Source organism: Vanacampus margaritifer, chromosome 1 (assembly GCF_051991255.1).
Source record: "Vanacampus margaritifer isolate UIUO_Vmar chromosome 1, RoL_Vmar_1.0, whole genome shotgun sequence".
NCBI lineage: Eukaryota > Metazoa > Chordata > Actinopteri > Syngnathiformes > Syngnathidae > Vanacampus > Vanacampus margaritifer.
Window position 1 is genome coordinate 1,605,497 of NC_135432.1, and position 11,884 is coordinate 1,617,380.

Here is an 11,884-nt window from a genome sequence, read left to right on the forward strand (position 1 = left end):
AGTGGAAAGAGACAACGTGTTTTGGGCTTTTGCGTTGCTCTGTGGTGAGCAGGTGAGGAGAACAGAAGCTCAAGGGACACTGGTGCTTCACGAGGATCATTCCTTTGAGGGGCTGGTTTCCATGGCAGGGGTTGCCTTGGAGAGGGGGGCCCTTCATGCTGGGGGGTGCTGGCAAACAACACGGACAGTTGGGGGACCAACGGGGGTGCTAGGCAAATTCACACCTCAAATCTTGGCGAACTGCAGCAAAGTGCAGAGAAAACAAAACGTTTTGGGCTCTTCAAGATCTTTAGAGGTCTTTTTTCCACAAACGCACGCTCAATTGAGTTTCTCTTACAGATGTCTCGGACAGGAAGTTAAGACCATCGTTAAACGCAGTCAAACTGTTCCTGCTGGGTGGGGTGGAGGCTGGTGGTTGGGGGTTCTCGCACACACTCAGCTTCTGTGTTCACAAGTGCACCATCATTGCATTCCACCCATCTGGTGTTCTGTGTCACGGTGTTTTGACAGAGTTACCGTGTGAGAGGGTCCTCCGGATCTGGGCTTTTCCACTCAGCCCCGTTTTCTTGGATAGCCGCACATGCACAGAAACACACCATGTCAATCTGTGGGATGCTTAAAAGGCGTCAGGCCCCGAGAGTCCGTTTTCTCCAACTCCTCTGAGACTCGCCTCAATGGGATTTCATTCCATCCCATCTTCCTAACGGACGGAGTGGAAAACACTCTCTCATTGAGATGTAAAAACATAAAAGCTTTGATGAACTAGATGCGCAGTTGACGCTTCAACAATTGAGCTCATTCATTCCTGCAAGCAGGCCAGCCTGCGCTACATGCGAGAGGACAAGGGAGCAAACCATCGTGCAGTTTAGCCACCACATCTGGAAGTCATAAAGGCCCAGCGTCGTGTCGCGGAGACGCTAAACACCAGGCGAGCCAAGGTTTCTGGGCCGGTTAGCGACAGACTTATGTCTTCTCACAGACCAGCCTGTAACATTACTTCAGATGTTTGTAAGAAAGAATGGATCACAAAAGCAATGGAAATGATTATGTTGGGGAAAGTTGTCTTTCCAGACTGGATTGAAATGTTTCCTTTTTTTCTGCTCATATTTGATCTGATTTTGACAAAGTGCCTTCCATATATTCTAGACAAGTATGGAACGGACAAAAAGTTCTGTAATCATGAGCTGCAAGACAGAGCCAAGTTGGCACAGCTGGGCATATATAGCATGAGGGAGGAGCCATAACATTACCCAGAAAGACGTCAACGGCACAGTTGCCAGCATTCTTCTGGAGCAATTGGTGTGTGAAACCTCCGAGAAGAAAAAAGTCAGATTGACTACATGTCATCAGCCTCTGCATGAGCCCGCAAACGCAGAACATACCATCCCAGAATTGCCGAGTTAGAATACACTGCTTAAAAAAACAAAAACATGTTTTGCAATAAAAAGCTCTCAATTCTGAAAGCTTGCCAATGCCAATTGCCTTGGTATTTAGTAAGCGAGTCCAGTCAGTCTGTTGGACATTTGTCTTCTGGAGATAAAAGCTACTCCTAATTGGTCACCCGGAATCTCCCCAGCACAGATTATTAGATGCCAATATCTGAGGAAGAATGGCCCGGATGAGTGTCCTCTCTGTTGAGGGGCATCGTCCCGTGAGGAATGGAATGTGACACGGGCTGTCAGGGCTCGTTTGAGGGGCTGCCCGCGAGCTGGCCCATGACGCGCTATCACATGGGTGTCAGGGTCCTAGAACCATGGCAGGGAGATTCCAAGATTCTTGCAGCAAATGGAAATCGGGATGCAATGAATTGAAGGGACCTTTCCAAGATTTTTGTCAGCCAAGAAAGAACAGTGACCTCGAAGCATCTTTTTTTGAGTATACAGTTAACAAGCGCGTTTCTAGACACTCAAAGACCCTTTACAATGGAACGGATACATTATTCATGCACTCACACATTCACACTGTGTTGGCGGTAAGCTACTTCAGTAGCCACAGCTGCCCTGGGGCAGGCTGACGGAAGCATGGCTGCCAGTGTGTGCCTACGGCCCCTCCCACCACCACCAAACATGCGCACCTTCCATGCGCACCTTCCATACACACATTGGTGTGTCAAGTGCCTTGCCCAAGGACACGACGACACATGGCTCGGGGAGAGCGGGGATCGAGCAGCCGACCTTCGGGTTCCTCAACGACCGTCTCTGCACCCTGAGCCACGTACGGCCCCCCTATCGGCTATCCACTCATATATTCAGATCAGTGTGAGTCTCGCGCGGCAAGGCAAAATTGCCGGTTGCTGGCATGTCCATATTTGGACGTGCAACCTACCAGGAAGTAAAAACGCAAAACTGGTAAGACCCAACCTCAACAAGACGTACCCTTCATTGTTGCAAACGAAAGCCCTGACTGCTCATTTTAACTCTTTGACTGCCAGACGTTTTCAGAAAAGGGATGCCGTGGGTGCCAGCCGATTTAAGCATTTTGACTGATCTTTCAAGGTCCACAGACGATTATGTGTTTGGACTATGGAAACACACATACTACCAAATGAATGATTGGACTCTCATCTTTCATCAGAAAAAAAAGTTTGTTTCTACCTTATTCTGTTTTTCAGTAATCAACAATAGAAAATGGTTAGTTTCACCTCTGTTTTGAAACAAACGTCTTTTAACGTCTTTGGCACTACTCCCTAGGATTTTACTAAACGTTATTTAACGTTTTTGGCAGTCAAAGAGTTAAGAAGGAGGAGGACACGAGCCGCAGATGAGAAAAAGAATGGTGAAATGTGGAAGAGGGTTTCAAGTTGAGCACGCGACAGCGCCATAATGCAGGTCAGTAGGTTGCATTCCTGTGACGTGTGGGAAGTGGATTAGGGCCTTCGTCCAACCTTAATCATGGAAAGAATCACCCTGCCAGCTCCCATTAGACACCTGTAGAGTGCAAAGTATGGCGGGGGCCATCTTGAGCCCTCAAACGCCCTTAATGATGCTGCAGAAGTGACTACATTTCACCCGAGGATCCGCTATATTCAAAAAAGGGGGAACACATCCTGATTTCTCCCTCTGCAAACCATCACAACTACATCCGACTGTCACTCCACAAAAGATCCCTCGTATCCGGTCCAAATGGCTCTCAGCTGTCTCAAGTGCAGCGAAGACTGAGGTTTCCAAAGAATGATGAAATCGGAGCAGGTCAGGTGGTGGGTGGAAAAGCCCCAGGTCACATTTTAAATTGAGATTCTTGATTTTGCTGTTGTCTTTGGGGCCAAAAATATCAATCAGTTTGTGTCCGAGGTCATGCTCGTTACCTTGCCAGTAATTAGACTCAATCTGCTCTTAAAGGGGCGTGTCCTCAAGCAAGAAGTAGGTGAAACCTGACAACTCAATGGCAGCACGCATGCAGGAAAGACCTCATCTTTAAATTGATGCAATACAGAGAGGAGTTTGTGCTTCTGGAGCTTTTCTTTCCAAATGTACACGACAACAACACGTCATATGAAAGGCTGGGCGTCATCTGTTCTCAGTTGTAAAGATGACCCTGACATGAACCATGCAAGAATTATCCCCAAGCCAGCTGCACTGCAAGTACAACATCCGGTGCATGGGAATCGTGCCTTGTCTCTGGATATCCAAGAATGTGAACGTACAGACTTAGAGGCCGGCATTTATTTATTTATTTTCAAAATGGAATGTTTTTTTCTTTTGAAACATGCCATCACTGCTCAATGGGGGGGGGGGGGGGTCAAAGACATTCATTATATTGAAAGTGAAAACAAAGAAAACTGATCCGTGACAGCCTCAGAATTGTTCTCATTTCGATGATTAAAATGATCCAAACGTGAGAACATGCGTTTAGGGCGGGATATCTCCACCAAGATAAGGTGAGGTTGCGAGGACAATTCTGCGACAGGCCGCTTAGGCGGAATGAATCCAATGCATCCACACGAAGCATAAAGAGACAAATGACAGACCAAGTTCAAATAATGTGCACATTGCCATTTGCATCCCACAGCCCAGTTTCCACGGCAGTGGACGATGTCTGGGAGACACGCCGGTTTCAGCACCGAGCAGGCGTGGACCAGAACAAAAGGCGCCGCCGGCTGCAGGCTGTCGCGACTGCGCAAAAAGCAAGCAACACGCCCCTGGCCCCCCCACCAGGAAATCAACGGCAAATCAGCGCTTGAATTATTGCCATCCTCAATTCATCGCGTGCATCGTGGAAACTTCCAAATCAACATCAACACATTGTTGCACTTGCACATGTCGAGCGCACAAGATTAGTGGACAGCGACGCCTCCAACATTCTCATGATTTCTTTTCATGACAATTCGCCAACCTTTCATAATCTTCTATAGCAGCTTTAACAGAAGAGTTAGTTGAAACTATCTTCTATTAATTAGAGAAATGAACACAAAGGGTCATTCGGTTTCTTACCTGCGGCGGGTTCGGGCAACGGTGCGACACAGCAGCGCGTAGTTCCGAGAAGCAGACGGGGGGGAGAGCTGCAGCTGACAATGAGCGCTGTTGTCGGACCCTGTGACCCCTCCCACCGCACAAGGAGCTACCGTAAGTGCAGCAGTATTGGGGCAAGACGATCGCACGAAAGGCGCGCAGGGAGGGAGGCAAAGCTGGCCATTCAATGTGATGTTTTCACATGTGAAAATGTGCACAAAAGGGAGCATGTGAGCATGCACAAAAAGCCAAATGCACTCGTGGATTCAGCAGGTGCCAGCAGGCGCTGAAGCATCAGGGTGGGGCTCAGGGAACATCGACCAAAGGGAAGGCAGTGGAGAGAGCAGACACAAAGCACAGGGGGCTGGATAGGAAGGCGAGACGGCAATAGATTCATTTATTTTAAAAATAAATAATAATAAATCCAACGAAAAACGGATCTACTATTAAGATAAGTAATACCTTACACCTACACAGTACATAAAGGCGGCAACAACCATTTTTATTTAGAATAGAAGGGTTGGGCTTTTGAGTTTGCCCGCGATTCTGCTGCCATCTAGTGATACAATTGAAAATTGCACGTCTCCTAGAACACGTGGTTTTGAGTTTTTGGAGACTTTTGGCAGTTAAATGGCTCTCTTACTCGGTCGATCGAAGCTCTTCGCTCATTGAAAAACATTGGACTTTGGATCCTTGTCATTTGAGTTGTTTCACCTCAACATGTGAGGACATGTCGTTTGACTACTATAACAATCTGCCTGGTTTCTACGCTAAATAAAAGCAATTGCAATACCTGTACACTGTTTGTTTTCACGGTGTATTTGCATTGCATTGCAGAAATATCCCAAAATGGCCGGATGTTTGGAATTGTCAGTTTCCAGCAACATCAGCAGTGTTTTTTGATTCTGATGTAGTGATGGCAAAATGAAGCCCCATAAAGCAGCCAAGCCCTGCAGGCAATACTTCACACACACGTCGGGGCTTCAAGATGATTCATTTCCTCGACTACGCCATCATGTGGACAGAAAAATGTATAACATGCAATCAAATGGTGGGGTGTAAATCATGCTCTGAATACAAAGAAATATATATTTGAAGAGTGTTTTAACATGAATTGTTCTGTGTTACTTTGTCTATGGTTGTGCTTATGAAACAAGTGAAAATGTGAAATAAGGAGGTAAAAGAAAGTGCTTATTCATTTTTATTTAAGTTTTTGGACTCAGGCGGTTTCTTTTTTTGCAGAGAATTTCACCTGCTTTTGAAAAAACTCTTTCACATGGTACTGATGAAGCGTTTCTTTGTCGCTTTTATTTCGAACTACACTCAAACCTAGCGAATCATTTCCTCAATCAGTCACGTGGTACATCGGCTTCGCGGGGCTTCAAACGTCACCACGTACGTCATCAACACGCGCATCGACTCGCTGTTCATGAACCACTCATCTACATTAGTCGGCACACGCTTCGGGGATTCGAGCCGAGAAGCACATCACTACTTTTGGCCGTGAAGTGTCTATTAAAGTGTCTATTAAAGTGTCTATTAGTCTTCAAATGTTGCCTTGAAAGGACGAATTTGAAGGAGCTTTGGATTTGTGACGTTTGTATCTTACTATTGCCTTCAGAGGCCACATTTGAGGGGAGCTTTTACCAATTGTATTAACGTCATCATCAAGCTTCCGATGTAGGGCACTGAAGGTGCCTTTGACTCGTCATTGGCCTTCAAGTGCAGCCTTTGAAATATCCTGCAATTTGGGCTAACTTTCCGTCATGGGCCTTCAAATGCTTTTCAAAGTGGTCATGGGCCTTCAAATGCAGCCTTCAGAGGTTCCTTTTGATTTGGGACATGTGCGCTGCATTTTCACGTCATCTGCCTTCAATTGCAGGTTCTGCAAAAATTCTTGCAAAACATCAAATTTTTGTATGTGTTAAAAAAGAAAAATGTCTAGAAGAATTTAGAATGCACATGATGGATCTCATAATAATGCCTCCCTCTCCTAAAATGCCCAAGTGCTTCTTACTATCGATCACATTAAAGAAGTTGAAAAGCAGTAGACAGACCCATATGCTTTTTTTCAGAGCCGATACTGGGGCCGATTATCGGTAGTCAGGGAGGCCGATATTTGAAGCCGACATACATTTGCAGGGAAAAAAAAGTTGGCGTCAATTTTTTTTAAAACAAAAACTCCAGCACTTGACTGCTTAAATGCCTTTAAGCACATGTTTATTCAACCGGTTTTAGATCTTAGAAAATAGACAACTTTGTTTTAAAATTCTGACAGAAGGTGCATCGTGGCCCCAAGCTCAACATTCTGTCTTATACAGTTAAATGAAAACAAATATCTCATTAAAATTGACTATAGTAAATAAGTTTCCCCCCCAAATAAACATAACTAAAATTTTCAAATCTTTGACTTATCTTTGTTTTAAAGCTCTAAAACAAAAAGTGTATCCTCAACGTAGCTGCTGGCCAGCTGAGAAATGAATGTCTGATCAACGCGGCTGTCTTCTCTCCTTTGCTTTTTGTGGGTGTTGCCTTATTTTTGTATGCCGCAAACGCCGCTGCAGTCTTCACCATACTGTTTTTTTCTGTGGTAGAAAGTAGCGAAACAGACAATGAGTGACTTACACTTGGAGTGTTTGCCATCACATTCTGCACCAACTATAATATGGCTTACACGCACAGACACGTATCGGAACGCACATGCACTCGCTAATTGCCTACTTTTATCAATATTTCCTAACCGTTCACCCTGCACGCTAACTCCCAAATAGCCGCTAAAAAACGGCCATTGGTTTAGCCCGCGGGCTAACTGTTTGCTCGCGGGCTAACCTAATAGCCGTTAATTCGTGAGCTAGCCGGTTAGCTCGCGGGCTAATAGCCGCCAATTCGCCAACTAAGGCATTGTCACCTGACTGGGGGCAGCTTTATTTATTTAAACCCCTTCTGCATTTGATTTTTCTCTTCTGCATGTGAGAGTCTAGAGAAGAATCCATCTTTCGCTGCTCATTGGCTGTTATAGCACTGCACGAGCAACCAGATGTTGCTGTGGGCGGGCCAACGCTGCAGGGAATCAACAGCCACTGACTCAGAGCAGACGGAGGAGAAAAGCGCGGTCGGAGCAACAAAAAACAAACAGTTTTTAATATAGCGGCCATCGAAACAAACCGATATTAATAAAATGCTGAATATCGGCCAGGCCGATCCTAAAAAAAAACAGCAGGTTAGCACTGGTCTCTTAACAACAACAAAAATCCAGCCCGGCTTGTCCGAGACCAAGAATTTCCTCATGGGGAAGAGCTAACATGACACACAAAAAAGTGTGCAGCAAAAATATCAGCAGTGAATCGGCCACGGATTAATTGGAGCGGTTAAAACATCAAATATTGAATAATGAATTTTAAATCTTGAAAAAACAAAAACATGTTGATTTTTATTGTATTTATTTGTACTGGCCTGGTAGTTGAAGGGAAATTCATGTGGTCCGACACATTCACATCGTTGCCCCCGAGCACTATTAAGGTCAAATCCTGTTGATTTTGTCCCATTTTAGTGCATAGTGTTTCATCACTATTTTTTTCAAGTTTTAGTCCTGGGGTTGTTCAAATCTTTTTTTACTTTTTATGGTGGAGAAAAAAATGAGTAAAGTAATTGTAGCAAATACTGTTGTAAGAGACTCAGCAAGGTTTTCACAGGTCAAAATCCCAGGAGGTCATTTTGGAAAGACAGGAAGAAAACACAGGCGGGTTTGCAGTCAACACAGACGGCTCATCATCTTTGATGAGATGAATGGCAACGGATTTGCCTTAAACGTGGTGTGACTCTGAGCTGGCCTTACTTATGCTCCAGATGTTTGATGTTTGGAAGCCACAAAAACAATCACACGACTTTACGTTGGGACGGACGGACGGTGGGTCACGCAGACCTCCAAACACTTGAGGTTTGCGTTGTCGTCTGTTAGGACTGAGAGCACAAATTCTTAAAAATATGCTGTTGTTTTTAAACGTTTTCCGAGCTTAGCTGCCGTCCCTGCGGATGCGCCCTGCTTACACTAAGAACAGCGGAAGAAAAGTAGGGTTGGCAATAATTGCTTTTTATTTTTTTCCTTCTGCATTTAGCAGCTTTTCTGACTGCTTTTAGTAAGTATCTTTTAAAAAAATCTACTTGCAAGTGTGAACATTTTGTAAGCTATTGGCCTGAGATGTGTGCTTCTGAGCTGCAAATCATTTTCTGTGTTTTGCTCTAATCGCAGTATCATGCTCAGCTCAGCAGCATCTGCAGCACGTGACTTGTGCTCAACCACAACATGGTCATTCGCTCACCAGATGCTAATTGGATCAAATTGAATTGGCTCCATCTGGTGGCCAAATGGCACAAGGACATTTTCACTGACTCCAATTACTGAGCAGAAGTTGCTCTATCGTGATTATTTTGAAAAGCGGCTGATAAAACTAGACTAACCGAAGCAATTGGGCTCTAATCTGCCTTGTTGAATGTTAATTGCTTTTTGTACAAATGGAGGAGGAAATCGGTGAAGAACAATTGGAAGTGAGATTTTATTTGAAATGTGATTCACAGACAGAGAATGTCAGCAACAAGGTCTTTCCCTTCCAGAATGCAGCCACTGCCGTTACTAACATGTACAAAGGTGAGTCATGATATGGGAAAAAATCATTTGCACTTGTTTGTTTATTTCTATTGTTCAAAGTGGCGCTTTTCACAAACAACTGGAGGAGTGAGTACATGAATTATGCTTAAGTTTAACGTTGTGTGGCCACGGTTAGCGTGCTTGTTTTGTCTCAGCGGCTTGTTTGTAATTGTGTTGATTTCTACTGTGCAAGGTGGCAGTTATCGAGAGATGGATTATATATCATAGCATGTAACTTGAGTTATTCAAGATGGGACGTTTCTTCTTCCTTGAGTTGAGAGCAAAAATTTACAAGCCAACTGAAAGTTTACTGTAAAACTAAACTGAATAAAGATATGCATTTAACTAAGCACCACAGAACTGTCTGAGGAAAGTTTGGTAGCTTAATGCTAAACGCTGTACACGGCCATAGAAAACTAACATTGCTGTTGGGGTGTTAAAATCCTGTAAGAAATGGATTTTTGAACTCAAATGGTGCTGCTAGCACATATAACAAGACTTCCAAGCATATATTCTTTATCCTCTGCAAAAACAGCAAATATGATCTCATTTTACTGAGTAGTTATGACCGTCTTCTTTGCGCTGCTGCCATATAGCTTTGTAGTGCAAATTCAATTCTTTACATTCTGTTGAATTGGGTCATTACGGGCGGCGGTGCTGAGCATGAGTAAGCCTTGTTGTTTTGGTCGTGGTCTAGAGAGCATGGAGGCCCGCCAGCGCAGCTACGACCTGGGGATCCAGATCGGCTACCAGCGCCGGAACAAGGAGGTGATGGCCTGGGTGAAGAAGCGGCGGAGAACCATCCGGCGGGAGGATCTCATCAGTTTCCTGTGCGGCAAGAACCCCCCTCCCAGGGCGGCCCGGGCCCCGCCCCGGGGAGCTGTGGTAGCCGCCAGCCGGCCGCCGCCGCCGCCGTGGAGACGGACCTGCAGCCCTTCAGAGAAGCCATAGCCCTGCACGGTGAGTACGGATACCGTTTACAGTTGGGGTGTAACGATAACGGCAATATCGTGATATCGCAATATTAAAACTGCCACAATATATCGTCGTCATCATGTCATGATATTAAAAGCAGCACATGGAGAAAAAAAAAATTGGATTGATTTCTATTTGTGCAGTTCTAGCACCCTCTGGTGGCTAGTTTTTTAGTGCAGTTACATTTTCGCAAGGCATGTTTTGGCCCTTCTATGTTTAAAATCCATGCTACTGGTCAGATGAAGGGGAACGTAATAGGATTGTGAATCGAGTCAATATGTGGAAGAACTCAATATGTATATACAGACGCTCCCCAACATACGAACGAGTTACGTTCCGAGCGATCGTTCGTAAGGTGAATTTGTTCGTAAGTTGCTTCAGTGCTATATTTTGTATTATAATTTATGTTTAAAGAGAATACGTACAGTACTGTACTACGTATGTGCGAGAGACACACACAGTATGTACATGTACGTAATAAGATAAATAAAATGAAGTTTAACTTACTTTTGGAAGATGTACTCGATGCTTAAGGATTTGATGGAGGAGGAAGAGGAGGATTTTATATCATGAGAGGTTCTTCGTCGTCGCTGGAATGGGCTTCAAAAGTTACTTCCTCCTCCGTAACTTCAATGTAGGAAGAAGTTGAGGGTTGATGAGTATCTTCCTTGGAGGATTTACTAGAAACTGGCCGAAAGAAGCGATCTAACGACGATTGCACAGTTTTCTTCTTTTTTCATCATAAATGCTGCGGTAGCACCGTATGGCGTCATTCAATTGATTTGCAACCTTTGTGCAACGTTCAATATTTGGGTCTTGCTGCTCGAAGAGTGCGATGGCTTTATCTATGAGCGACAGGCGTTTCTTCTTCTTCCTCCTCCTCGACACGTTGCTGAGCCTCCAATGCTGGGTGAGCTCTCACAGCGCCAAGCGTCGGTATTAGCGGCGGAAAGAAGCACTACAGTACTCGGAAAAAGGCGCGCAATACAAAATCGAACTTACAGCATCTCTTTCCGGACATTTTTCGACAAACTGTACGCGCAGACATGTTCGTATGTACCGTTGTTCGTAACTCGAAAGTTCGTAAGTAGGGGAGCGTCTGTATACTGAGGCACATACTTGCTCATGCACGCACATATTCCGATTTCAGCATATTGACAGTAATTGCTCACTTATTTCTGCCATTCATGAAAGAAGACTGACTATCTTCTGTTTAATCAAACTAAGACATTTGCAAACATCTGTTTTTACTTTGAAAAACAATAACCAAATCGGTAACATCAACCCCCCCCTTTTTTTAATCACTATACAGATAGGAAGTACCAAATAAACACCAATCGCTTGGTTAATAAATGGTAAAAAATGGGGGGGAGGGGGATGCTTTTGTAATACACTTTAATGCAGAAAGAATAATTGGTTGAGTAATCGATCGATTAATAATCGATTAAAAAAATATTTGATAGTGACGTCACTAGTTGACACAGGTGGAAAAACTAGTTTCATACTAGAAGGCAAGAGTGTGGAAGTCAGTCTTGAGTCTGCGGCGATCTCAACATTGGTGCCCCCCACAGGTCTCAGCGGCGCCATGGCCAGCATCTCCTCCGTGCGCTCGTCGGGCCCGCCGCCCGGCTCGCCCCCCCCCATGGCCGGCGCCGCAACGAATGGCCTTCACGACGTGGACCTGAACACCTTCATAGCCGAGGAGATGCCCCCCCACCTGGATTCGGCCGCCAACTGCAAGCGGGGCAGCGACGTCATCAATCGGATGCTCTGAGCATATTATTATACATTATTATCAATTTAATTATAACTGTTT

General features: G+C 44.8%; 1 protein-coding gene and 1 pseudogene across 6 annotated transcripts in view; one reads left to right on the forward strand and one right to left on the reverse strand.

Annotated features, from left to right (window-relative positions):
• LOC144053256 (uncharacterized) overlaps window positions 1–4,715 on the reverse strand; it is a 42,620-nt gene extending 37,905 nt beyond the window's left edge. For 5 of the 6 annotated variants that reach the window (XM_077567562.1, XM_077567554.1, XM_077567538.1 and 2 more), the window contains exon 1: window positions 4,431–4,715. In XM_077567562.1, coding sequence (XP_077423688.1) covers window positions 4,431–4,678 — 248 coding nt within the window. In that variant the 5' untranslated portion in view covers window positions 4,679–4,715. The remainder of the gene's footprint in view (window positions 1–4,430) is intronic. The other variant, XM_077567571.1, reaches the window with a different exon arrangement.
• A 4,245-nt stretch (window positions 4,716–8,960) lies between these two features.
• Window positions 8,961–10,242, forward strand: LOC144057679 (HUWE1-associated protein modifying stress responses-like; annotated as a pseudogene).
• The last annotated feature ends 1,642 nt before the right edge of the window (window positions 10,243–11,884 follow it).